The 26,180-nt window shown below is 42.6% G+C and overlaps 1 protein-coding gene across 4 annotated transcripts; it reads right to left on the reverse strand.

Moving 5' to 3' along the window:
- Positions 1-10,692: 10,692 nt before the first annotated feature.
- On the reverse strand, positions 10,693-22,656 carry si:ch211-112c15.8 (tumor necrosis factor receptor superfamily member 1A). 4 transcript variants are annotated; one of them, XM_061782989.1, is made up of 10 exons: positions 22,461-22,656; positions 21,376-21,438; positions 21,162-21,287; positions 20,901-21,029; positions 20,797-20,845; positions 17,810-17,949; positions 17,516-17,671; positions 14,927-14,964; positions 13,602-13,710; positions 10,693-12,089 (listed from the first exon to the last, which is right to left on the reverse strand). In XM_061782989.1, exons 1-10 carry the CDS (start codon positions 22,531-22,533, stop codon positions 11,755-11,757), a joined length of 1,218 nt encoding a protein of 405 aa, XP_061638973.1. In that variant the 5' UTR covers positions 22,534-22,656; the 3' UTR covers positions 10,693-11,754. The 4 variants fall into 4 exon arrangements, with proteins under 4 accessions (XP_061638973.1, XP_061638964.1, XP_061638981.1 ...); XM_061782980.1 differs by having other exon boundaries at positions 17,516-17,674; XM_061782997.1 differs by having other exon boundaries at positions 17,516-17,674; positions 21,376-21,472; positions 22,461-22,598.
- Between the last annotated feature and the right edge of the window lie 3,524 nt (positions 22,657-26,180).

The raw sequence follows: 26,180 nt of genomic DNA on the forward strand, positions 1-26,180 counted from the left end.
TATTTTTAAAATTAAAAATAAAAATGTATAAGTTTAATGTTACAAGATATTATGCAAATTTTTCAATTTAAATATCACACTAGTATTAACTTTTTTTCATGTCACCGATAGAGATATAGAAAGGTTTTTTTTTTCTTGAAATACTGTATGTATAATTGCTTATATACTGTGTTGATCAACAGCATATTTAATTTGTCTAGCATGTTTCATAAAGAAGGAGAACCGTCCCCCTTTCAAGCTTTCCATTTTGCCCCTGTGGCAAAGTTTGGACATTTAGACTAATGGATCAAGCTATGTGTAATTTACGTACCCTTGAGATTATGGGAATTTTTATACCACCTACCTGTATTTCTTCCTGGATGCAGCTCAAGCTTTCGTGTCCAATAGCAGACCCACCAACATTTGCAGAAACCCAGAATTCCATGTATTCTTTGACTACAACTATAATCACGGTTAGACGCGGCCAGTGTGAGTTCATGTGTTGCACCAGGCCGCCCAGGGAAAACACGACGTGGACCCCCACTTGCGGTAATTCAATAGCGCCGCGCTCGCCGTTGCCAGGACAACCCAACATGGACGTTGAGCAACAAAAGCTGTAAATGTTAGCACATAGACAAACAAAGACATTAAAAAGTACAGTCAAACGCCTCCTGTATTTGTTTTCTTCCCTTCTGCACTTCAAGATTTACCAGCGCGTGAGCTGTGGTCCTCGTGAGCGCAGTCCGGTCGCCATGGTAACCAGGGGAGACAACTTTGCCCGATAAATCACGATTTTACAGCACCTTTATGGGGCTATTGGATGAAATTATTCACATTAACGTGTAAAATTCCAATTAACACATGAAAAGGCCATTTGCATACAAACAGGGTGACTTATACAGTTTCAGTACACTCCAATTTGTTTGTTTGTTTTTTAAATATAGAGGGATTATTTTACTTTTGTCTATCTGGTAGTGTATATAAACAATGAGTGGCCAGAATATAGCCTATCTTAAGGTTGACAATCCGAAAGTTATTAATTTGACAAAACATATTGTTGTAACATCTTAATTAATTTGACAATGGGCGATGGAAAAATAATTATATAATTTAAGATCTATAATCTTGTAAAAAAAAATGTATGCAAAAAAATTCATTGCACTGGAGTATTGTTCTATTAGTCGTTTCAAACTGCTCTAATTGTTAGACAACTCTGCATCTTTTTGCACAATTGTCAAAAAAAAAAAAAAGTGTGCCAGCATTACCACATTCCTGGCAACCTTTTACTGCTCACTGACTTTTTTTTGTTTTGTTTCTATGTCTTTATGTCTCAAAAGTATTCTCCGTCACTTGACAGTCTGTTGTCGTACTAGAGCGGCTCCAATTTATTGGGGATTGAGACGTCTGGCGGAACTGAGGTAAGCAAGGTTTTTGTGATTGGTCCAAATGATAATGTAAATGGGAGCTGAGAGCAGTGAGAGGAGTCGCCACTCGACTGTAATTGCGAATGAAACGGTGATAGAAGTTGGTGAATCCCAGAAAGCGTTGTAGTTCTTTGCGGGTGGTGGGAGTGGGCCAGTTGACGACTGCTTGGATTTTGGCTGGGTCTGGTTTTAATTGACCTTTGGCAATGATATAGCCCAGGAAGTGTACGGAGGACAGGTGGAATTCGCACTTTTCTGGTTTGACATACAGGCGGTTCTCAAGGAGGCGCTGGAGGACTTGGCGGAAAAGGACTGTGGTGTTCAGAATCAGAATCATCTTTATTTGCCAAGTATGTCCAAAAAAACACACAAGGAATTTGTCTCCGGTAGTTGGAGCTGCTCTAGTACGACAACAGACAGTCAATTGACAGAGAACACTTTTGAGACATAAAGACATTGACAAAAACAGTCACTGAGCAATAAAGGGTTGCTAGTTATCTGGTAAAGCCGGTACAATTTTTTTTGTTTTGTTTTTCTTTTTTTTTTTCTTTTTTTTTTTTTTTTGACAATGGTGCAAAAAGATGCACAGTCCTCTAGCACTTTGAGCAGTTTGAATGCCAAATATAGCAATAGCCCAGTGCAATGACCATCGTGCAAAGGGCGCCGAGACTTCAAGGAATGTATGCAGTTTAAATTGACTAGTTGTGTGATAATATGGGACAATGTTGATTGTGCAATTGTTGCAGATACTCCTCATTCAGTGTGCAAATGGTGCAGATGCTACTCTGGCATAAGTGGCCAGTATTAGTCAACAACAGATATGCAAATGGTGCAGCGTGGCGAGACTACGAGTGCACGAGTAATGTATAATTGGCCCGACAGAAATATTACAACAAACTCAAGACAAAAAAATTGGTAGCATGTTGCAATGGAATTGTAGGTTAGCTGTTTAAGAAGTTGATTGGAAAAGGGAAGAAGCTGTTGGAATGTCTGCTAGTTCTAGTTTGCATTGATCGGTAGCGCCTACCTGAGGGAAGGAGCTGGAAGAGCCGGTGACCGGGATGTGGAGGGTCTGAAAGGATTTTGCACGCTCTTGTCTTAGTTCTGGCAGCGTGCAAGTCCTCAAGGGTGGGTAGAGGGGTACCGACAATCTTTTCAGCCGTTTTTATTGTCCGTTGCAGTCGGAGTTTGTCCGTTTTTGTAGCAGCACCAAACCAGACTGTGATGGAAGAACACAGGACTAATTCGATGACCACTGTGTAGAACTGCCTCAGCAGCTCCTGTGGCAGGCTGTGCTTTCTCAGAAGCCGCAGGAAGTACATCGTCTGCTGGGCCTTTTTGAGGACGGAGTTGATGTTGATCGCCCACTTCAGGTCCTGAGAGACTGTAATTCCCAGGAATTTGAAGGTCTCGACGGTTGTCACAAGGCAGCTGGACAGCGCGAGGGGCAGCTGTGGCGAAGGATGCCTCCTGAAGTCCACGATCATCTCTACAGTCTTGAGCGTGCTAAGCTCCAGGTTGTGTCGGCCGCACCACAGCTCCAGCTGCTCCACTTCCTGTTGATATGCAGACTCGTCACCATCCTTGATGAGGCCGATGACAGTGGTGTCATCTGCAAACTTCAGGAGTTTGACAGCCGGGTGTGTTGAGGTGCAGTCATTCGTGTAGAGAGAGAAGAGCAGCGGCGAGAGGACACAACCTTGGGGCGCCCCGGTGCTGGTGATGCGTATAGATGAGGTGGTATCCCCCAGCCTCACCTGCTGTGTCCTGGCCGTCAGGAAGCTATAAATCCACTGGCAGATGGCGGGCGAGACGCTGAGCTGGAGAAGCTTGGAGGAAAGGAGTTCAGGGATGATGGTGTTGAACGCTGAGCTGAAGTCCACGAACAGGATCCTCGCGTAGGTCCCTGCACTGTCGAGGTGTTCTAGGATGAAGTGCAGTCCCAGGTTGACTGCATCACCCGCAGACCTGTTTGCTCGGTAGGCAAACTGCAGGGGGTCCAGCAGGGGACCTGTGACGCTCTTGAGGTGGTCCAGCACAAGACGTCCGAAGGACTTCATGACCACAGATGTCAAGGCGACAGGCCTCTACTCATTTAGACCCGAGATTGTAGGTTTCTTTGGGACTGGAATGACGGTGGAGCATTTGAAACAGGATGGTACTTCGCACAGTTCCAGAGATCTATTGAAGATCTGTGTGAAGACTGGAGCGAGCTGGTCCGCGCAGACTTTGAGGCAGGATGGGGACACATGGTCTGGGCCTGCCGCTTTGTTAATCTTTTGTTGTTTGAAGATCCGTCTCACATCCTGTTCGTGGATGGTTAACGCAGAAGTCAGAGGTGTGATTGTGGTCAGTGGTGCGGCCGGGTTGGAGTGGGGTGTGAAAGTGTCCTTTTCAAATCTGCAGTAGAAGGTATTCAAGTCGTTGGCTAGTGCGCTATTTTTCTAATCTTCAGGGGATCATCAGCGATTGAAATGCACGCCAGACTGATATAGAGTCGTTAGCGCTAAACTGTTTTTCCAACTTTGCTGCATAGTTCCTATTTGCAATGTTAATTTCTTTAGTTAGCTGGTTTCTAGCTCGATTATACAGGGCCCTGTCCCCGCTTTGATATGCGTCCTCCTTAGCTTGGCGAAGTTGCTTAAGTTTGGCAGTGAACCACGGCTTGTTGTTGTTGAATGTGCGAAATGACTTTGTTGGTACACACACCTCTTCACAGAAACTGATATAGGATGTGACAGTGTTCATATATTCATCCAGGCTGCCAGCTGATTTTTTTAAAGACACTCCAGTCTGTGCAGTCTAAACAACTTTGAAGTCCTATCTTTGCTTCATTGGTCCACTTTTTCACTGTAGGCTTCGCGCATTTAAGTTCTTGCCTGTATGTCGTTATTGAGTGAATTAAGCAGTGATCAGATGAGCCCAGTGCTGCACGAGGTTTGGCACGGTATGCGTTATTTAACGTAGTATAGCAGTGGTCTAAAATGTTATTTTCCCTGATAGGACAGTCGATGTGGTGCTTGTATTTAGAAAGTTCATGGTTGAGTTTAGCTTTGTTAAAGTCCCAGACAATAATTAGGGGTGAGTCCGGGTGTTTTTTTTTCAATTTCGTTTACTTGTTTGGCGAGGATTAGCAGTGCAGCGTTCGTGTTAGCTTGAGGCGGAATGTAGACACCAGCGAGAATGAATGATGCGAACTCACAAGGCGAGTAGAATGGCTTACAGTTCAAAAACAGCGACTTTAAGTGCAGGCTGCAGTGTGTGCTGAGCTCCGTGACGTCCGTACACCATTTTTTTTTTATATAGAAGCATATCCCGCCGCCTTTTATTTTCCCCGACTATTCCATGTTGCTGTCTGCCTGGTGAAGATGGAAGCCGAGAAGCATGATGGCGCCATCAGGTACAGCCTCACAAAGCCAAATCTCCGTAAAGCACATGGCGGTCATGTCTTTACTGTCTTTATCAGAAGATGAAGTTCGTCCATTTTGTTGGGTAGGGAGCGTAGATTCGGGAGGTGGATCGACGGAAACGCCAATATGTATCCTCTCTTGCGGAGCTTCGCCTGGATGCCGGCTCGCTTCCCTCTATGGCGTCGCCTCCGCCTCCATGCGCCAAAGACTGCGGTCGCTGAGTAACTCAGGGAAAAAACTGAGCGGATTTGGGAAAGTTGGTGAAAGAAAGTCCAGAGTAGCCTCCTTGATGTTTAGCAAGTCTCCCCTTGTGTAAGTGAGTCGTGTAATGTCTCCAAAGACGAACGAAAAACACAAAAGCAAAAAACAATACTACCGAGCACGTAACCGAGGCGTCCACACGGGTAGGCGCCATATAATATAATATTAGCGGGAGAAAATGAAAATATCGTCTAAGTAGACAAAAACAAACTGGTTCAGCATGTCGCGGAGGACGTCATTAATGAGAGTTTGGAAGACTGTGGGGTCGTTGGTTAATCCGAATAGCATGACCAGGTATTCAAAGTGTCCGAGGGGCGTATTGAAATCGGTTTTCCATTCGTCCCCTTCTCTGATACCGATAAGATAGACATTGCGTAGGTACAATTTGGTAAATATCTGGGCGTCACAGAGGGGTTCAAAAGAAGGGTCAATGAGGGGTAGTGGAGATTTGTTTTAACAGTGATGTCATTGAGTCCTTGGTCGTCGATGCAGGGGCGGAGAGTGGTGTCTTTTTTTTAACGAAGAAAACCCCAGCTCCACAGGAGACGAAGAAGGCCGACTGAGTCCAGAAGACAGGGTGTCACGGATATAATCTTCCATCGCCTTTTTCTCAGGGTAGGAAAGGTTGAAGAGACGGCTGGAAGGGAGAGGGGCTCCTGGCAGAAGATCGATCGCGCAGTCATAAGGGCGGTGTGGGGTTAGAGAAATGGCAAGATCCTTACTGAAAACTGGGGAAAGAAAGGTCATGATATTCTTCCGGCACTTGGGAGACATCGACTGGTGTGACAGGTGATTGAGCTTTGCTGGAGGGTGGCATGGCGGAAAGCAGACAGTGTGAATGACAGTGAGGATTCCACCCGGTGATCGGAAGGTGGGTCCAGTCCATGGCGGGGTTGTGCTTTTTGAGCCAAGGAATTCTGATGAGTAACGGGGTCTTAGGGGAAGGTATAACGGAATGTCCTCACAGAGTTTTTCTGATATGAGTAAAGTAAACGGAGCTGTTTGGTGGGTGACAGGGGAGATGAGTCGCCCATCCAGGGCAGTGACTTTTTTGGGTGACTGGAGTGGTTCGAGAGTGAGTTGGAGCTGACGTGGATTATTATTATTATTATCATCTGCGCTGGAGTCAATGAGGGCAATAACGGGTGTGTTGTGAACGGGACCAAGAATACATGTGGGAACGGTCACACAGGAGGGAGAGCTTGGGGAAGTGGTAGTTTGGCTCACCACGACGCTCTCGGGTTGTGGTGAGACTGGTCTTTTGGGTCTCAATGTCATGGTCTGTGTTTTGGTTTGGGTTGTGTTTCGTTTTGTTCCATGTTTTTCTGTGTTCCATGTTTGTCGTGTGCTCATTTAGTTATTGTGTCCACCTGTTCTCTTCAACCTTCTACCTTGTGTAAACCAATCAGCTCCCTCCAGCCACTCATGTCTTGTCCAGGACTTCCTCGTTGTCTTGTCAATCTGTTTGTATTTAGTTCCCTGGTTTCTTTCAGTTCTAGGCGGTTCATTGTCATTGTGGTATGTCATTGTCAGGTGTCATTGTACCTGTCTTTTCCACGTCTTACGCACCAGTCATGTTTTGTTTCCATGTTTGATTTATTCAAGTGTTTCTTTGTTACTTTGGTTATCTATTGTGGGACTTTGTTTAATTTGCTTTATCCATGTTCCTCGTTTGCCCTTTTTTGGAGATTAAATTTTTTTTTTTGAGACTCCCGCACTCCTGCCTAGCCTCCCTGCTTCCCTGCACTTGGGTCCTCCACGTTTTTGCCTTGCCTTCCTCACCTTCGAAATAACCTAATCGTGACAGAATGAACCAACCAAAACAGGACCCAGCGGGAAGAACACAGTGTCACCCTGCACGCCACCAGTCTGCCTCCCAGCGCCCTCAGCCTGCCAACCATAGCTACCCTCCTCCAGTAAGCCATATCGTTCCATCTTCTCTGTCCTTTTCACCTGTGTCCCCCACTTTTCCGAGTTATTCATCATGCCCTACCATTTTACCTCCACGTTTATTTAGACTATAATTTTTCTGATTGTGAAGATGGCCCCAATTTAGTTAACCTCCTGTCCGATTCTGACTCCGACACATATTTAGATTTTTCCGATTCCTTCATTAGTTTTTCCCGTCCTAGTCAGTTTTTGTCACGCCTCCCCTTTTCCAACCCCTGTAAGTCCAAGCCCAAGTTTTTTCCCTCTGGCCTTTACTTGGGCACCCGTTTGGCCATCTATCCGGGACCGCCACGTGGTGGCCAACGGAGGCGCCCATGTAAGGGTCAAATTTTATCCTCCTGTTTTTTTTCCCCCTGTTTCCAAGTCCCTTAATCTTTCACCAGTTCCAACACCTTGTTCCACGCCTCCAAGTAAGTCACGTCCATCCAACCTCCCCACAAGCCAACTCGTTCCGTACCACCCGTTTTTCCTAGTTCACCTTTCCGAGTCCCTGTGCATTCTGCCCCTCTCCCTGTGCATTATGACCCTCTACTCCCAAACTTCAATGGCGGCAGGCTGAGGAAGCGACTGCAGACCCCGTTCTTGGTCCTCGGTAGCTGCGACAGGCTCCCATTCCTGTTCCTCGGCAGTTGCACCAGGCTCCCGTGCCGGCTCCTCCGCAGCTGCGCCAGGCTCCCGTTCCGCCTCCGGCGGCGCTCGTCTAGCAGCCGCCTCCCGTCCCTGCTCCGGTGGGGCTCGTCCAGCGGCCGCCACCCGTTCCCTGCTCCGGCAGCGCTCGTCCAGCGGCCGCCACCCGACCCTGGTGCTTGGCGTCCTAGACGACCACCTGAACCGCTCAGCCAAGCACCTCACCTCGGGTGGCATGGACGGCCACCAGACTGACCTGAAGGATGGACTCTGACTGACAAGAGTACCTGGGAAGAGTTGTGTCATAATGCGTTTGCCCATTTTACTGCTTTTTCGCGTAGGAGGTTAGTTACGAATGCCATTTTGGATTGTTCGGTGGGGTAACTTAACGGTTGTTGATTGAATACCAGGGAGTAATTGAGGAGGAATTGACTGCATGCACCTAGGTCCCCGGAGTAGGGCTTGGGTGGAGGAACATCAGGCTCTTTGCACAGGAGGCGGAATGGATCAGAGGCTGGGGGGTCGGAATGAGTATTTACGGGAGGGTGGTCGGGCTGCAGTTTAGAAGAAAGTAGGGAAACTTGTTGCGTGAGAGTGGTCAAAGATTCCATAATCTCCTGGAGAGTTTTATCCTGTCTTCCTATATGGACGCCTTGGAGGGTGAGTGCTTGTCTTAATGCCTCCGGGGTTGCTGGGTCCATGGTGGCCACAGTATTTTGTCACAATGTGATTTTAAATGGACCCAGAAGCAGGCGGAGGCTGAAAACGTTTTCTTGGAGACAGAGCGTGCGGCAGGTGGTGGCGTGAGCAAGTGGATGGCTTGACGGCGTGGTGGAAGAGGTCAGCAAGGCGGGGAACACGGAAGGAGCACCGAGGAAGAACATGGAGATCAGAAATATTGCGGGGACTGGCGTAGCTTAGGTATAAGTAGAGAACCGGTGTACCGGTGAACGTTAATACTCTGGCAGAGGAGTCTTGGATCTGGCAGGCTTAAATGCAGGTGCTGATGAAGGCTGATTGATAACAGGTGCGCAGCCGAGGTGGTGCTGATTACTGGGAAGAGAGAGAGAGAGAGAGAGACATCGAGAGAGAGAGAGGGCGAGAGGAACGCAAAGTGCCACCCAAGCTCCAACAAGGGAACTGCAGGGCACAGCTCATGACACTTGGCAAACAAAGATGATTCTGATTCTGATGTATAGATTAGAATCTCATTAGTTGAAATTATATTTTAATACTATGTTAGAGAGACAGAGAAATTGAGAAATTGAAAATGTGTTATTTATTAAATATAGTCAAAAATACATGAGTCAAAAGCATAGACAATAATACAGTGTTTTGTATTTACAATAACTTAATAATAACTTTACACATAAACAACTGCATAAATACAATGGCATAGAGTATTCAGTTATAAATAAGGTTGCAATTTTCAATCCTGACAAAGCATTAAATCTCTGAGCTGCTTAAAAACATATGCACACATTAATAGCTTCTTTTTTAAACAAAAAAAGCTTTTTTAAAAATAATAAATAAAGACGTACACACAACCACGAATTCAATGGGGTCATTAAAATATTCTGATACATTTGTCTCAACTTGGCACAACAGGAAAACCACAACAAAACTGCAATTCATATTAAAACCACAAATTATTCTCAATTTATTGGAAACCCCAAGCCCTTTCCCGTCAGTAGCTGTACAGGTGCACAACCATCTCAAAATGAGACACGCAGACACCACAAAAGGAAACCATCAAGTTAAACGGCACAAGTGGTGTGAAATAAACAAACTGCCTACTGTGCTTTGACAGAACATGTGTGCGACAACCAAAAAACTGTAAATTCTGTGGGGATTTCAGTTTCTTGTTTAACGAGTGTACAAAAACCTGAGGCTGAACTGATTTGAAGTCATGCCTGAATCTCATTTCTAAAGAGATGAAAGACATGTCAGGTCAATTAATTTCACATCATACCTGTATGTTGTCAGACATGGCAAAGGTTCTCACACTTCACTTTATACTTAAGTAGAAATACAGATACTTGCATTAATAAAATAAAATAAATAAATAACTGGTAAAAGTAGAAGAATTGACTGTACTTCTGCATTTAAAGTAAAAAGTACAAACTCTGACATGTACATCCATTTTCTGTACTGCTTATCCTCACGAGGGTCACGGGCGTGCTGGAGCCTATCCCAGCTATGTTCGGGTGAGAGGCGATGTACACCCTGAATTGGTGTTGTTTGTTTCTATGTGGCGGCACGGTGGCCGACTGGTTAGAGCGTCAGCCTCACAGTTCTGAGGACCCGGGTTCAATCCCTGGCCCCGCCTGTGTGGAGTTTGCATGTTCTACCCGTGCCTGCGTGGGTTTTCTCCGGGCACTCCGGTTTCCTCCCACATCCCAAAAACATGCATGAATTGGAGACTCTAAATTGCCCGTAGGCATGACTGTGAGTGCGAATGGTTGTTTGTTCCTATGTGCCCTGCGATTGGCTGGCAACCAGTTCAGGGTGTACCCCGCCTCCTGCCCGATGACAGCTGGGATAGGCTCCAGCACGCCCGCGACCCTAGTGAGGAGAAGCGGCTCAGAAAATGGATGGATGGATGTTTCTATGTGCCAATCGCAGGGCACATAGAAACAAACAACCATTCGCACTCACATTCACAATTTAGAATCTTCAATTAACCTACCATGCATGTTTTTGGGATGTGGGAGGAAACTGAAGTAACTGGAGAAAACCCATGCAGGCACGGGGAGATCATGCAAACTCCACACAGGCGAGGCCAGATTTGAACCTCGGTCCTCAGAACTGTTGAGACAGATGTACTAACCAGTCGCCCACCGTGACGCCCAAAAGTAAAATTAAAAAAATAATTTTTACTGTCAATTATTTAGGCGGCACGGTGGCCGACTGGTTAGAGCGTCAGCCTCACAGTTCTGAGGACCCGGGTTCAATCCCCGGCCCCGCCTGTGTGGAGTTTGCATGTTCTCCCCGTGCCTGCGTGGGTTTTCTCCGGGTACTCCGGTTTCCTCCCTCCTCCCAAAAACATGCATGAATTGGAGACTCTAAATTGCCCGTAGGCATGACTGTGAGTGCGAATGGTTGTTTGTTCCTATGTGCCCTGCGATTGGCTGGCAACCAGTTCAGGGTGTACCCCGCCTCCTGCCCGATGACAGCTGGGATAGGCTCCAGCACGCCCGCGACCCTAGTGAGGAGAAGCGGCTCAGAAAATGGATGGATGGATGGATGTCAATTATTTACAATACCTGTTGATTACTTGGCACAATGAGAAGAAAAACTAATCTGCATAAGAAATAGGCTTACTGGCTTACATAGTGCTCAAACTGAGAAGAAGAAGAAGAAAAATTAAATAAATCACAATGCGTTAGCACTCTAGCTAACACTGGCCTGACTTTTATGCTATAAAAGCTATCTACTGTATGCTATGCTGTCTATAGCTTTGGTAAAATTGTGAACTGAGAAACAAGAAAATTGGGCTTCCTGATAATTGAAAAAATGCACGTCTGGTACTGGTGTTTTTTTAGGCTGGTACAAGACAAAAACATAAAAAAAATCTCTTTAAAAAAATAAGGTTATAGATGGGGAATATCTTGCTTTTCTTTAAATCTGTTGCTATCGTCATTAAGACTCTCTGCTTGATCCTCCTCAACTCACTTCCAAAGAGTTCCCTGGCACCAAAGCAATACTGTTACTGAGCACAAAAACAGCACATAGGTGAGTTTTTCATGAAATAAAGGAGGATTGGTCCCCCAGAAATTCTGCGAATAGGCAAAATCATAACTGCAAATATGCAGGGGTTCATTGTACCCAAAAAGTAAACACTTAAGTGTCGTGGCCAAGCATTTTTAGTTTGTGACTTCCCACCGCTGAGATCGACATGCTCACTGTCACTTACAAACTTCAAGTAAAGACCGAAAGAGATTGGATGCTGAAAGAAAAGGACAATGGATCTTGATCCCTCATGTATTAAATAAAATAAACTTGTGATATTGCCATTTGAGTTCCCCGATTGTTCATATGCAAGTCTTGAGAAAATACAATCTTTCCTGTCGTATTACTTGACATTTACTTGACCTGAAGTCTCAGCAGGCTGTGAATTCATCCTTTGGCTGATCCCTCCACTGAAGTCTCTCCAGGGTCTCCTGCAGCATCTGAGCACAGCCGGACAAATTCATGTAATGCAAGGCGGAGAAGATGCGTTCCAGGCTGGCAGAGGAGCGTTGGCTCCACAGCCGCAGCATCTGGTACTGCTTCTCCAGCAGGCCCAAGCCGGCTTCAAACTCCACTCGTTCCAGTTGCTGGTCTGCCACCGAGAGCATCCTCAAGAACTCCTTCCAACGGCGCAGGGGGACCTCATTAATGATAGCGTAGAGGACGATGGGCGGCCAGTGACTGCTTGGCTCCTCTAGTCTGCCATCTGGGGAGAAAACAAGCAACGGTAAACGGACAAAATGTTAACGTGATGCACCTGTATGCAGTGGACCGTCCCAAATCGAATGGCCCAAAACAATGTTGGAGTTAAAAAAACAATTCAAACAATTATCACGGTAAATGTCAACTTTTTCTCTGGCTTTGTTGTGTGTGTTTTTGTGATTATGACACAAAAGCAGTAACGACAGTTTGAAGCACCTGTCTGCTAAGTAAAATAAAGGGCTGGCCGATTAATCAATTTGAATTAAAGTTTCTTGCACAGGATGATATTCCTAAATCCATCCATCCAATTTCTCTACCGCTTATCCACACTAGGGTCGCGGGCTGCTGGAGCCTATCCCAGCTATCTTCGGGCGGGAGGCGGGGTACACCCTGAACCGGTCGGCAGCCAATCACAGGGCACATAGAGACAAACAACAATGCACACTCAGATTCACACCTACGGGCAATTTAGAGTCGTTAAATAGAACAGTAAGAATAGAATTTCTGATCGACTGATTGTCATCATTGCAACAAACTATACATGATAAAACTACATAAACTGCTGCAAATTCAACATCAAAATTACAGTATATACGGTACAACATGGTGCAAAATGTCAAAGCGGTGAACCTCGCCCCATCTTTGCTTGTGAATGACTGAGCAATTCAGGGAAGCTCCTTTTATTCCTAATCATGGTACCCACCTCTTCCCAATTAGCCTGTTCACCTGTGGGATGTTCCAAACAGGTGTTTGATGAGCATTCTCAGCTTTCTCAGTCTTTTTGCCACCTGTTCCAGCTTTTTTGGAACGTGTTGCAGCCATAAAATTCAAAGTTAATGATTATTTGCTAAAAACAATAAAGTTTATCAGTTTGAACATTAAATATCTTGTCTTTGTAGTGTATTCAATTAAATATAGGTTGAAAATGATTTGCAAATCACTGTATTTTGTTTTTATTTATGTTTAACACAATATCCCAACTTCATTAGAATTGGGGTTGTACATGAAAACAACATGGGTGGCACGGTGGGTGACTGGTTCTCTCTGTGCCTGCGTGGGTTTTCTCCGGGTACTCAGGTTTCCTCCCACATCCCAAAAACATGCATGGTAGGTTAATCAAAGACTCAAAATTGCCCGTAGGTGTGAATGTGAGTGTGAATGGTTGTTTGTTTTTATGTGCCCCATGATTGGCTGGCGACCAGTTCAGGATGTACCCCATCTCTTGCCCAGAGTCAGCTGGGATGGGCTCCAGGTCGTCCGCGACCTTAGTGAGGATAAGCGGAATGGAAAATGGATGGATGGGAGGATGAAAACAACATTGCATCTAATTTGCTGGATCATGCTTTCAAATCTTGGTTCTTCTGTCACAATACCACTTACTGTACAAAACCCTCATTACAGTAGACATGTTTTGTTTTTACTAGAGCACCAGACATAAGAAGTTGAACTATGACCCCTTTAAATCTAGTCATAAATAGCAGTTCTAACGTATCACGATATAACGCCCATCCCTTACCTTTGTGTTGGGAGTCTGTTAGCGACGCGTCCATGTGGTCGAGATGTGCTGGTGTTGCTGAACTCTGACAGGGTGTCATCATGGGGGTTTCCTCACACACGTTAACTGTCTTGATGAAGAGCGGGGGGAAAAATGAATCACCATAACAATCTTTTTTCATAATCTCATATCATGATGTCTTGCATTCATATCCTTGAGGTAAAAGTATAGTAATGTACACAGTATTGATATTGTCAAGTTTAAAACTAAATAAAAATGAATATTATGGCGAAAGCAGCGTAGGAGGATCTTTAATACTGTGCAGGGAAGTCGTTTACAGCAATAATCTAAGACATTTCAGTTCATCCGAGGGACTGCATTATTTGCATCAATGCTGCTGTTTTGTCAGCAACAGAGTTCAGAGGGGCTCACCAACCAACTCCTTTTAATGTCTGTGTGTGAACAAAATTGTCGATGATCAAAGGTACTTACTAGCAGTTACTACCCCCTACTATCCCTTTTTTCCTCAGGGGGAAAAAGAAGGCGCCAGTTTGAGGAGAGGTGTTTATTTGTTCAAGTGGATGACGCAGCAATTAACGAAATGAGACATTTTCTGGAAATATTGTACTAAACTTGTCACAGAGAAACCGATGATGCTGCAAGGATATCATGGCACAACAGGACAGTCGTAGGCACATGCTAAGCGACTGCTCTGATGGCATCTCTATCTTGTTCACAATCACTAGGCGGTATTAGCATGGTGATATGCTGTACTGTAAAAGCAGTGTTAAAAAAGATGTACAAATGTATTTTTTTCCCACAAGTGCAGTTCCATGGTTTCTTCATAACATGTCCGTGGCATGCATTCATCAAAATACCCCAAGGATAAAGAATTACAGATCTTTTATCACAGCATATTTATGGCCATGTTAAAATTGGCTTGGTTTCGGGGCAGATTTGTCACGCAATGAGCCCGCCCTCATCCACCACATACTAATGGGCCAATGGTGAGGTTGGCTTACAATATAATGACAACCAGTGGGTAGGATCGCATTTGGTCATCTCGTCTTCCTCGTGACTGTGTCAGCTAGCTTGCTTCTATAGTGAAAACAGATCCCAGTGTAGAATACAAGTAAGCGGCCAAAACAAAGCATTTTTGAGACGCATGGACACATCACCAAACACAAATAACCTCAACATCCACATCCACAACTAGCCTAACATTTGTATAACCTTATTATCAGAAGTTAGTTAAAAATGCCTTTTTTGACAGGCCACCCACGTGCCTGCTTTAATCTTAGCAGGAAACTCTACAGAACACAAGATGCATGAAAGTGAGAACATACCAGCATGGTTGGGCTGCTGCCTGGATGACTGTGAGCTTCTGCAGAGAATAAAATAGATATTATCTGTAAGCCTCCTGACAAAAATCTAGAGTGCAAGCAGCAAAACTAGTCAATTCCATTTCTCTATTATTTATTTATGCTTGCATTGCTCATTATTTGTTTACACTGGACACTACATTTTACACCACAGGCAGCTTCAGCTCATCTTTTCAAGTAAAAATATTTTCAATCCATTTCTTAATTATCATATACTGTGCATTCTGCTGTAGTTTCCTTTGGGGCCCAGTAACTGCTATCTAATGCTTAGGTGTTTATGAGAGCCCTGACCTCAACCTTATCCAACACTTAGGAAGAACAAGAACAGTGATGCTGAGCAAGTAAGCCCTCTACCAGGTCACACTCCAACATCTTGGAGAAAATCTTCCCAGAAGAGTGGAAGCCTTTATATTGTAGCTGACAAGTGGGGGACCAATTAATTTTCACTTCCTGGAGATGCAGTGACCATGTGGCCTGTTGCTTTTATTTACGAGTGTGTCAAAAAATGTACAGGACTGGTGACATGAAAGATTTCTTTCAAATCCAAACTACAAGTTTTCCATTTTGACATAATCCCCCTCGAATTTAACGCACTTACCCAGGCTTCCTTGCTACGCCATCATGTCATGGACTCGAGTAAGATTCTTCCAAAATCCATTGCAGTGCCTTCGTCTCGTTTCCCTTTGATGCAATTTTTCTCTTATCTGACCACATAACCTTCTCTCAATCATTCTCTGAATCATTTAGTTGTTCATTGGCATTTTACAGACGGGTGCCTTCTTGAGCAAGGGGACTTTACGGGCGATGCAGGATTTTAATCCATTACGGCGTAGTGTGTTACCAATGTTTTTCTTGATGGCTTTGGTCCGAGCTGCCTTGAGGTCATTAACAAGCTCCTTTCGTGTAGTTCTGGGCTGATGCCTAACCTTTCTCATGATCATTGATACCCCACAAGGTGAAATCTTACGAGGAGCCCCAGAAAGAGGGAGAGTGACAGTCACTTTATTTTTATTCCATTTTCTAATTATTGCACCAACAGTTTTCTCCTTCTCACCCAGCCTCTTGCCCTGTCAATAGCTTATTGTAGCCCATTCCAGCCTTTTGTAGGTCTACAATCTTGTCCCTGATCTTCTAAGAAAGCTCTTTGTTCTTCCCCTGATGGAGAGGTTGGTGTCTGATTGATTGATTCTGTGGACAGATGTCCAATACTGGCCACTCACGTGCTTGAGAAATATCTGCACCATTTGCACAATTGACACTGTTACAGAATATCGCACTACTAGTCACTTTATACTTCTTAAATTTCTTGAAGTCTCTGCGCCATTTGCACAATGGTCACTGTAACAGACCATTGTTCTCATTGTTCTATTAGTCATTTCAAAGTGCTCTAAATTGCATCATTGCACAATTGTCAAATGTTTTTTTTATTGGTATTACCACATTACTAATAACCTTTTATTGCTCAGTGACTGTGTTTTTATATTTATGTCTCAACAGTATTCTCTGTCAATTCACTGTCTGTTGTGGTACTAGACCAGCTCCTACTACCAGAGAAAATTCCTTGTGTGTTTTTGACATACTTGGCAAATAAAGATGATTCTGATTTATATTTATATACAGGTAACAAGTTGAGATAGGTGTCTTTCATACAGCTAACGAGTTTCGATTAGGAGTAGTTTCTTAAAGTGAGAGTACTAGTCTGTGGGAGCCAGAATTCTTTATTGTTGGTAGGGGATCAAATGCTTATTTCACTCAATGAAATGCAAATTCATTTTTATCTTTTTTGAAATGTGATTTTCTGGATTTTCTTTTAGAGATTTTGTCTGTCACTGTTAACATAAACCTACCATAAAAATTCATGTCTTTGTCAGGGAGTGAACTTACAAAATCAATGAGGGATTAAATAATTATTTCCCCCACTGTATTTTGCGACACCAGCCCTGGACCTTTTCTGACACACCTTGTATATAGTGCAGGGTGTCCAAACATTTTTCTCCAGGGGCAACATACAGAAAAAAATGAAGGCTGGAAGGGCCACTTTACATTTGTCATCTATAATTTATTAAACACGTTAAAACCAATCCATCAGTGTAAGTAAAGGTATGCGAAGCAATATATATTTTTTTTAATTATGTACTATTATTATTATTACAGTGTATTTATTTTGAAAATCTTTTACATTACAGCTCTCTGTTAAAGGTGATGAAGTAAATACTTGGATTTGGAGGGCCCTTTATCTCACTAAAAGTTCCACCCCTGCACTGAGCCACAGCAGAATCGCATCTCCACATTCTGAACCCAAACAGGAGCAATCTGTAGTACGCTGACAATCTTAGGACTTTTTTACCTCATTAGGATCATTGCTGTGAAGTTTCACAAATCTGACCTTGAAGAAAATAAACGCATGGTACGTCACAAAGGCCCCCTGGGTTGTCGCTTGGATTTTCTTGTATTTCTGTATCTCCTTTTTGTAGTTCTACCAAAAGTGCATGGGTCATGTATGCAAAAAAAATCCAGTACAACAACACTGGATTTGAGTACAAATCTACTTACTTAGAGTACCATTGAAAACTTGAGTAGGGATCTCATAGTTCTTGTTGATTCTCCAGCTGGGAGAAGACCGCAAGTAGAAGGCAAAGCAGATGCAGAACACCAGAAGCCAAACTAGCATCACAGCCAGGAAGATGAACATCCATTGGCCATCACCTGCTACTGTAAACAAAACCACCCACTTTATAGTGTCACTGAACAATGTTAATGTTATTAGTGGAACATAAGGTAGCACATTTAATTATAAGGTACATGTTTCAGTTAGTCCTATAATGCAAGTGTGTTTGTGCAACATACCGTGAAGTGGATTTTGATTAAGTGATGTTCTGTCCTGTTTTGAATTGGGGCGTCTTGTTGTTGTTAATGTGGCTATAAAGACAGCTGCAGTTGTAGCTGTACATTTTCTCTCGCATTCTGCATCTTTTAAACACTGTTCCCTGAAAAACAGCATAAACACAAGCACAATGTGCAGGATGCAGTCGTCCACACGGCAGGCTAATTTACTGTGTCAGTATCTCCACATAATCAAGGGTTGCTCAATATACAGTGGTACCCTGACTTAAAAGCTCGCAACTAAGTTATCAAATCCATTTCTCCATTAAAATCAACTGAAATTAATCTGTTCCAGCCCCCCCAAAACACAGCACAATTTTCTGTTACGGTTTTCAACAAAGAAAAATAACACTGTGTTGTAAAATACAAATATAAAAACAAAACATTATGAACCCAGTTTATCTATTTATATTCACTTTTATTAAAGACCCAGATAAGTCATTTTCATATATTTTTTCTAAATGCATTCAATATGTTTGAAGGTAAGGGCTGAAAACGTGCAACGACTGAGAACAATTTAGTACTGAATTGTTAAGATATAGCTGAAAACACTTTTTCACCATCTAGATTTTTTGGGTGTGGCGAAAAACTAGCACCGTGAACAAAGCGGGCTAGGGCACGTACTTTCTGGTATGAGGCCCTCCCCCACTATATAAACCAGGGCGCCATTATTCGATACAGTGGCCAGAATTGTCACTTCCTCCTCATTCATAAAAACTTGACCTTGCCCCTTGACTACAGCATGCAGTTAGTCATCAAAATATGCCTGCCACTCAAAAAAAATTCATCTTCCCTGAAGTGTAATGTGTTTTGTGTTATTTTAGCTGCAGTTTATCTGCCGTGGTGTGCCCCCATGCGCGGCGTATAGCAAGGCAGCGACAAACTGGACACGATACAGCGCCCCAGTGGCCCATTGCCCGCCTGCCAGCCGCAACGCAACAGCGTGGTGGCCCTAAGCCTCATAGTTGCCGAACGCGGCGACATGGAGTGAGGAGAAAGAGAAAAAAAAAACATCCAGGGGGACCGTGCTGACATAATTTTGTATCTTGTGAGACGTGACAACCATGACGAGCTTCTTTGGTTGCATGCGATTGCCACTTCCTCTGTTAATTCCACCTTCTACAGTATGAATACTTGGTTTCTTTTACGCCCTTCATGTGGCACGCTCTCAAAATCGCTCTAACTGCTATGTTTGTTCCTTCATGACGCATGCCCCCGCAAACCCGCATGTTGTGCCTTCCCCACGTCCCAGTTCGTCATATTACTCTTTCCTCGCACCTGAACTTGTTTTTTCTGTCCACGGTACCTTAACCAAACCGTCCTTGAGGTTCTTGTTTCGAGCTGGTTCACTGGACTCTGTTGGCAGGCTTGGCTATACCGTATTGCTCTTCTTTTCTGTGTCGCAATTCTTGTGCATGGTTGGCACAGTGTTTGTCTAGTATACGAGTATGGCCCCAATAGACCCTGCAACACTCTCCTCTCCTACTTGTGACCAGTGCTTTCCTAACCTGTTTCCTCATGCTGACTGTTTGGATGATATGATTGACACAGGCTCATATTATTCGGTCTAGTTTTTTTTTGTGTGCGTGTGATTGTATTACAACCTGTTTATGAAGGATTTTCTTAATCCTACCTTATGCTGTGAAACTTTGTTTGTTTAATACATATTATCCCTTTCATATCAATGTTTACTAATTTTTCATTTTGTTTGAGTGATTGACTATTATCAAAAGGGGGGATTTGTTATCGCAAAATGACAAAATATTGTCTTTGTTCTTGCGTGACTTTTTAGCTAAATTGTTTCTTGGTCCTTTCTGTCATACTGTCTCGGTGGCTGTACCAACCTCCCTTTTCTCTCAAGGACAAGATGAGATCATTTTGTGAATAGGTCTTTCATTTATCCTCATTCCCCTCCCATTTTTTAATTAGGCATTGCTTTCGCATACGTGTCTCAGAGAGGCAGAGACGCAGGCACCTGTAAACGTCTCTTGACTCTCTCTCTCTTTGTAAAGATATTATTAATATCATGGTCTGTGTTTTGGTTTGGGTTGTGTTTAGTTTTGTTCCATGTTTTCCTGTGTTCCATGTTTGTCGTGTGCTCATTAGGTTGTTGTGTCCACCTGTTCTCGTCTACTTTGTGTCGACCAATCAGCTCTCTCCAGCCACTCGTGTCTTGTCCAGGTGTTCCTCGTTGTCTCGTCAAGTTGTTTGTATTTAGTTCCCTGGTTTCTTTCAGTTCTTGTTGGTTCATTGTCGTTGTCACATGTCTTGCCATGTCATAGTCGCCAGTTGTTTTTATCATTGTGATAAAATATTATTATTTTGAGATTCCCGCACTCCTGCCTTGCCTCCCTGCTTCCCTGCAATTGGGTCCACCATGTTCTTGCCTTGCGTTCCTCGCCTTCGCCCTAACCACGTACGTGACAATTAAAGCTACAAAAGACAAGATTGTTTCCTGGTTTAATTTCCAAAACAGGTGTCAAAAAAAATTTGCGCGGGCCACATTGTAGTTATGGTTTGCCTCGGTGGACTGTTATGACTGTGAACCCGTATAAATTTATGACTGTCTCATATTATTACATATACACAACAAATTGATCGAAAAATAGTCTTGAAACCAGAAGCCAGTAAAAAAATGTTTGTTCAACTATTTAATGTATTTTAAAAGGGAGTTTGGTAACAAAAACAAAAAATGCTTGCAATATGTCAATATTATTAAAAGTGAAGACATTTTGCAATTTTGGTATTTTAGCAAAAAACATTAAGCCGACGCACATGATTTGCTTTTGCGGGCCACATAAAATGATGTGGTGAGCTGGACCTAGCCCCCGGGCCTTGAGTTTGACACCCTGGATATAGTGTATCAACCCGCAAAATCGCCCTTAACTTGGATCTTTATGATAATGCATCTCCAATGTCTAACCAACAGGTATTTGACAACAATGTCTTACTTGAAGCATGCCTCACAATTCTGTTGGTCATGAATGCGCTTTCCAGTATCTAAAAAAAAATTTTAAAAAAGAGAGGAAAATAAGACTTTTGTAGGAAATATTACCTTTACAAGCTTCACACGAGCATGCAAGGCAATTGAGGCTTTCTTGGGACCCTGCGTTGTAGTATCCCTCCTTGCACGCACACACCACATCACTGTGAAAGGAGCATGGCTGTATTTCCACTTCATAAGCTGGGGAACAATGAAGTAGGAATGTTCTCAGTTAATTCTTCCTGTCTCGCACTTTAGATTTTTTATTTCCATTTCACTATCTAGAATAGAAGATATCATCTGGGTATAAGCAAGAAAACGAATGCTACTTACGACCACACACGTCACACCTCAGGCATTCCTCCAGGCTATTGGGTTTCGCTGTGAATGTGTGACTGCCACATTTTTTACATCTGTTCTTTGGAAAGGGGTTGTCACAGTTTCCTTCTTTATGATATCCTGAAGGGAACAGAGATACAGTACTTACAATAAACCCAAAATAACAAACACTACATGACGGGGTACTTTTCTAAATTGATGAACTTGCCAGGTGGACACTCTTTATAACATGAATGAATGGAATGTTCCGCCAGCTCTGTGTTACTGTGTCCTTGAATGGAAAGCAAGGTCATTATTAGGAAAACCTGAAAAACACATTGGGAAGATAGACAAACTGAAACAACAAGAAATTGAATAAAAGGATACATTTCTCCTGGACATTTTAACACGGCTGACCTGTAATTTTGTTTTTCCAAATATCATTATGGGCAAAAATGTAAGCCACTGACGTAATAGTTACAATTCTGACCAGATGCAAAAACTGCATCTTAAAATGCAGGTCCTGTGACAGTTTACTGTATATGTTATTTGAGTGTAACCTAGTCAGTGTAAGAGCCATATTAAATGCTATTTTAAAATGAAAGCAAAACACAAAATAATTGAAGCTCATCATTATAAACTAAAACAGCCGTTTATAGTGATATTGACCCTAAAACAGCACGAGGTATCCTGGTGGCACGGTTAGACATTTCATAGGGTTTTACAGTAACTTACTGGCAACACTACTGTAAAAAAAAAATGACAAAAGCAGGAGGTGAGTATTCTGAATTGGATTCTGGAGTCATGCACCACTTGATACAGCTTACTCCAACACCAGCTATGAATCATTATTTGCTCAATACTAGTTGATGAGCTTACCTGAAACAGGTGACACTGTGAAAGCAGCAATTGGCTTCTGCCTTTTGAGCCCTCCTTTGAGGTTCCTCCAATGGAAACATACTACTACTACCAAACCCGCATGTATATAATAGAAGCATATACAACAATGCTGTTCTGGAACAATGCTATTGTAGTCAATAAATAATTTTCAAACAAGTAAAAATTGGATCATTTCCCACAGCTCACCTGATGGTCTCTCTAGGCACCCTAATGTGCTGTGCCACAAAGAAGCACTGTCTTGTAACGTAACCATCATAGTGTCACCAGATGCTAATTAAATCTTCGCAGTAGTAGCATTCGTATAAGAAACTACGAAAGGAAAATTGGGATAAACTTCAATCAACTCTTTGGAACTACAATAATCCATCGTAGAATCAGATACAACATCCAAAAAGTCTGACTTTTAACACTCACCAAGTCCATGTTGGAAGAACAGACCATGAGGTGGAAAAAAATTATCCACTTCCAATGAGTTGTCTCTGGTCATATGAAAGCTGAGGAAGAGCTGTCAGGTAGAGTCCTTCCAAAAATCTCCCATCATTTCTTGTAAAGCCCTGTCAAATAAGGAGTGAGAGGAAGTATTGCAAGCTTGAGTGCATCCGTGTCTCTTACATGGTTTATACGGTCCTCACAGAAGTGCTGCGAGAAACAGGAAATGCAGTGACATCACATTACACTCCCGCATAGACGGTTGCGCCTGTTATCACACATCACAAGTTCCGCTTCATGATTGTTCCCATAAATCTTCTCAATCTCTGTGACATCAGTCGTGCGGATAAGTCATCAAAATAAATAATACACAGTGGTGCCTTGAGATAAACAATTGTATATCAAAACATCTTTCCCAATTGAAATGAACAGTAATGCCATTAATACTGTACGTTCCAGCCTCCACCCAAAAAAGTGTGTAATTTGTAAGTTTTTTAACAATAAGATAACTACACTAATGACGTAATTAAATAGAAAGCAAGGAATTATAAAATATTTGCCACATTTTTTTTGTTTCAATTAAATGGAAATTGTGCTGCTCCTTCTGGTGTGTGTGCCTTGGCCACCTGGGGATAGTATAATACAGACACAGCTATACAGTACATGAAGGAGATGTTCACTTTTGCTCAGTAAGCTGCGGTAATACCATGTTAGTCGTTCTTCGCAAAGGATAAAGAATATATACCTGTGAGTGTAGTTATATTATCTGTCTACATGTGTTGCTCTACCATTTGCGTTCAAATATCCACCAATAACACTGCCACATAGATGCTATTTGTTAGCCCATCTTTTGCGTTTCCCATAATGTGTTAGCATTAAGCTAGCAGACTTTGAGGCAGAGTTATGTGGTTGTTTGAAATATACATGTAATTCCCTTGGCTTTATGTTTAGTTTGACATACTTTGTCATCTACTCCGCTCCGCTAGGCGATCAAGATTTTTGGGGCCGATCACCGATTAGCGAGTTTAAATGAACCAGTCGCCAATCCGATCACAAAATGGAGCAATATACTGTATCTATTTAAATAACTTTTTTATTGACTCTATACTGTATGCTTGTGTACTGTTTTGTTGACTGAGTATCAACAAAAGTATTATCATTTTTGCCTACGTTTAACAATCTTTGGCCCCAATATGCCCAAATGTCTGTGGTGAAACTTATGGAAGGACTGCCTTCTTTCAGGGGGGTAGCTCTGTGCGAATGCGGTGTAACTCATTATGTGTGCCCTACAGTATTGTCCTGGGGAAAGGTAGCATGGATTAAATATGATAGCAAATGACAGCAAGAAAAGTCCATAAATTTCCACATACCAACTCTAACCTCCCTGTCAAGGCTATACAGAAAGGTACTCTTTGCTTTTGAGAAGCGTTTCTTTCTTTCTTTGTTTTCAACTCGGCATATTTCTCTTTGTGTTCCTTATACAGGTACCTGATTAAATTTGCAGTGTTGAAGCACTTTGTAGAAGTTCCCCCATGAGGTACTGCAGTGTTGCACAGATTACAAATTGTTTGATTTTTATCTGTCTCTAACATCACAAAGATGTCCCACACCACTGGCATGTACAGTGTTTTCACCGACCTAAAAACTTTATTGGCCGTCACAAAGGTACTACGTCAGAAGACATGCGAGAGGGCTAAGAATAAACTAGCTTTCGGACTCATACACGATGGCAACGTGGAACGTCCCCAGAGTAAATGAAATTGCGTCTGCTGTAATGTCTGAATTCACGGATCCGATCAGTGACGTCATTGATCAGATCGGTTAATTATGACATTAGAGCAATCACAAAATTTACATAAAATGCAAAATACTGGCTGATCAAAGCCAATCAGATTGGTGGAACGTCTATGTACTCGTTTTGTACTTCTAGTGTTCAGACCAAGACACCACATAACTGCAATACCTTGTGTTACAGGCTACATTTAGAATTAGAATCTTTATTGGCATTGCCAGTGAAATGTGTGGCAAGACTATTAGTAAAACATGCAGTTGGATGTTAAAAGATCAGTAATAACAAGTTGTTCATCCAGCAAGTATGATATTTGAATAAAATGTTACATTTGTGCCATGTTCAAGAAGTTGGTTTTGTGTTTTTTAATAATATATAATCAAAGTAAAACACATTTTCATTACAATTTAAAGTTATGAAGATATATCAATATCAGTACTTAGTATGGATGAGTACTCAAATGTAAGTACTTGTACTTGGTTTGTAAAAATTGGTATCGGTGTATCCCTAGGTGCAACCTTTATTGAACAAAGGCACATATTTCACATATGAAAAATTGCACCGAAAAATACACACAAATATTGGATACAGAGGTTGATTGTTTCTTTCTCCCATTTAGTGGAAGAGCATTTAATCGTTCTTTCTGGCTGCATTAACAGCCTTTGTGCATTTTCACTTAAACTGCTACCATTTTAGCATTTTGTGACATCTTAACACATTAAGTTCATGGCTGCGCATCTATGAGCTTAGGCCAGCTGATTAGGAATAAGACAAATATTTTTTTGTACTACTACAAGTTTTGGAAGTGTTCATTTTGTTCAAACTGAAATGAAGAAACCGCGAGAGAGAGAAAAGTATTTCCTTCATCTCCCGTCACCAAAACCCCTCCCCTGTTGGGGTACATGACGATGATCGATTTTACTCTTATTCCTCTCTGGCCACATTTTTCACCTACTTAATTCAAAGTTTTGCCTCTTACAGATCATCAGATTGGCCATATGTCACACACTGATATTATTGTCCTGGTATTATTGTTATATTGTCCTCGTCACGGTCAAAAAAGAAACACACACACATTCGATGGTACTCATAATTAAAAGAGACAGTCCGCAGCGCTAACGTTATGTTAGTAAAGTAGAAGAACGTTAACATAGACTAACTGATTTGTGCTATGTTAACGTCACCCGTCTCTCGGGTCCTGCAATGCAGTGTCATACTCGGCGGAGAGAAAGGTCCGTGTTACAACGAACGGGTGCTCGCCTTGTATTTCACTCTGAAATGCTACCACACTTTCGCCATTTGTCTCTTTTCTCCCTCCCTCTTCTCAATTCGGCGTCACATTTTGCAACCGTTGTCTTCCTGCTTCTCAATCGAATCGCTTCACTTTCGCGTCCACACATCGGTGACGTAAGCTACCTGATTTACAGTTTTGCTTTTCAATGTTTTTTTGATGTGCAAAATGCACATTTTGACCCTCGAACTGCGATGCTAGACCACTTAATTCGTGCCTTGCACAGATAAGTAGGTAAGCAATGATGTGCGTCAGTAGACACAGATTCACCATGCTTTTTGCATCCCCGTTCATTTTTGTGCATCTAGGATGTGAGATGCACATCAAATGTGATTCTTGCTCATTAAATACATTTGATACAATTGTAAACTGCCTCGAAACTGTAAAAAGTTTTATATAACTGAGTGCCATAATTGTGTGTAAATTTTGGACTATACTGTATTTACATTTTTATTTGTCAAAGCAGTTTTAGGAGTGTTTGGGGATACGTTTTACTGACAGCTAACAAATGTTTCAAATAGTCTATATAAAAAAAAGCTATCCCAGCTATCTTCGGGCGAGAGGCGGGGTACACCCTGAACTCGTCGCCAGCCAATCGCAGGGTACATATAAACAAACAACCATT

This window comes from Phyllopteryx taeniolatus, chromosome 1 (assembly GCF_024500385.1).
Source record: "Phyllopteryx taeniolatus isolate TA_2022b chromosome 1, UOR_Ptae_1.2, whole genome shotgun sequence".
Lineage (NCBI taxonomy): Eukaryota > Metazoa > Chordata > Actinopteri > Syngnathiformes > Syngnathidae > Phyllopteryx > Phyllopteryx taeniolatus.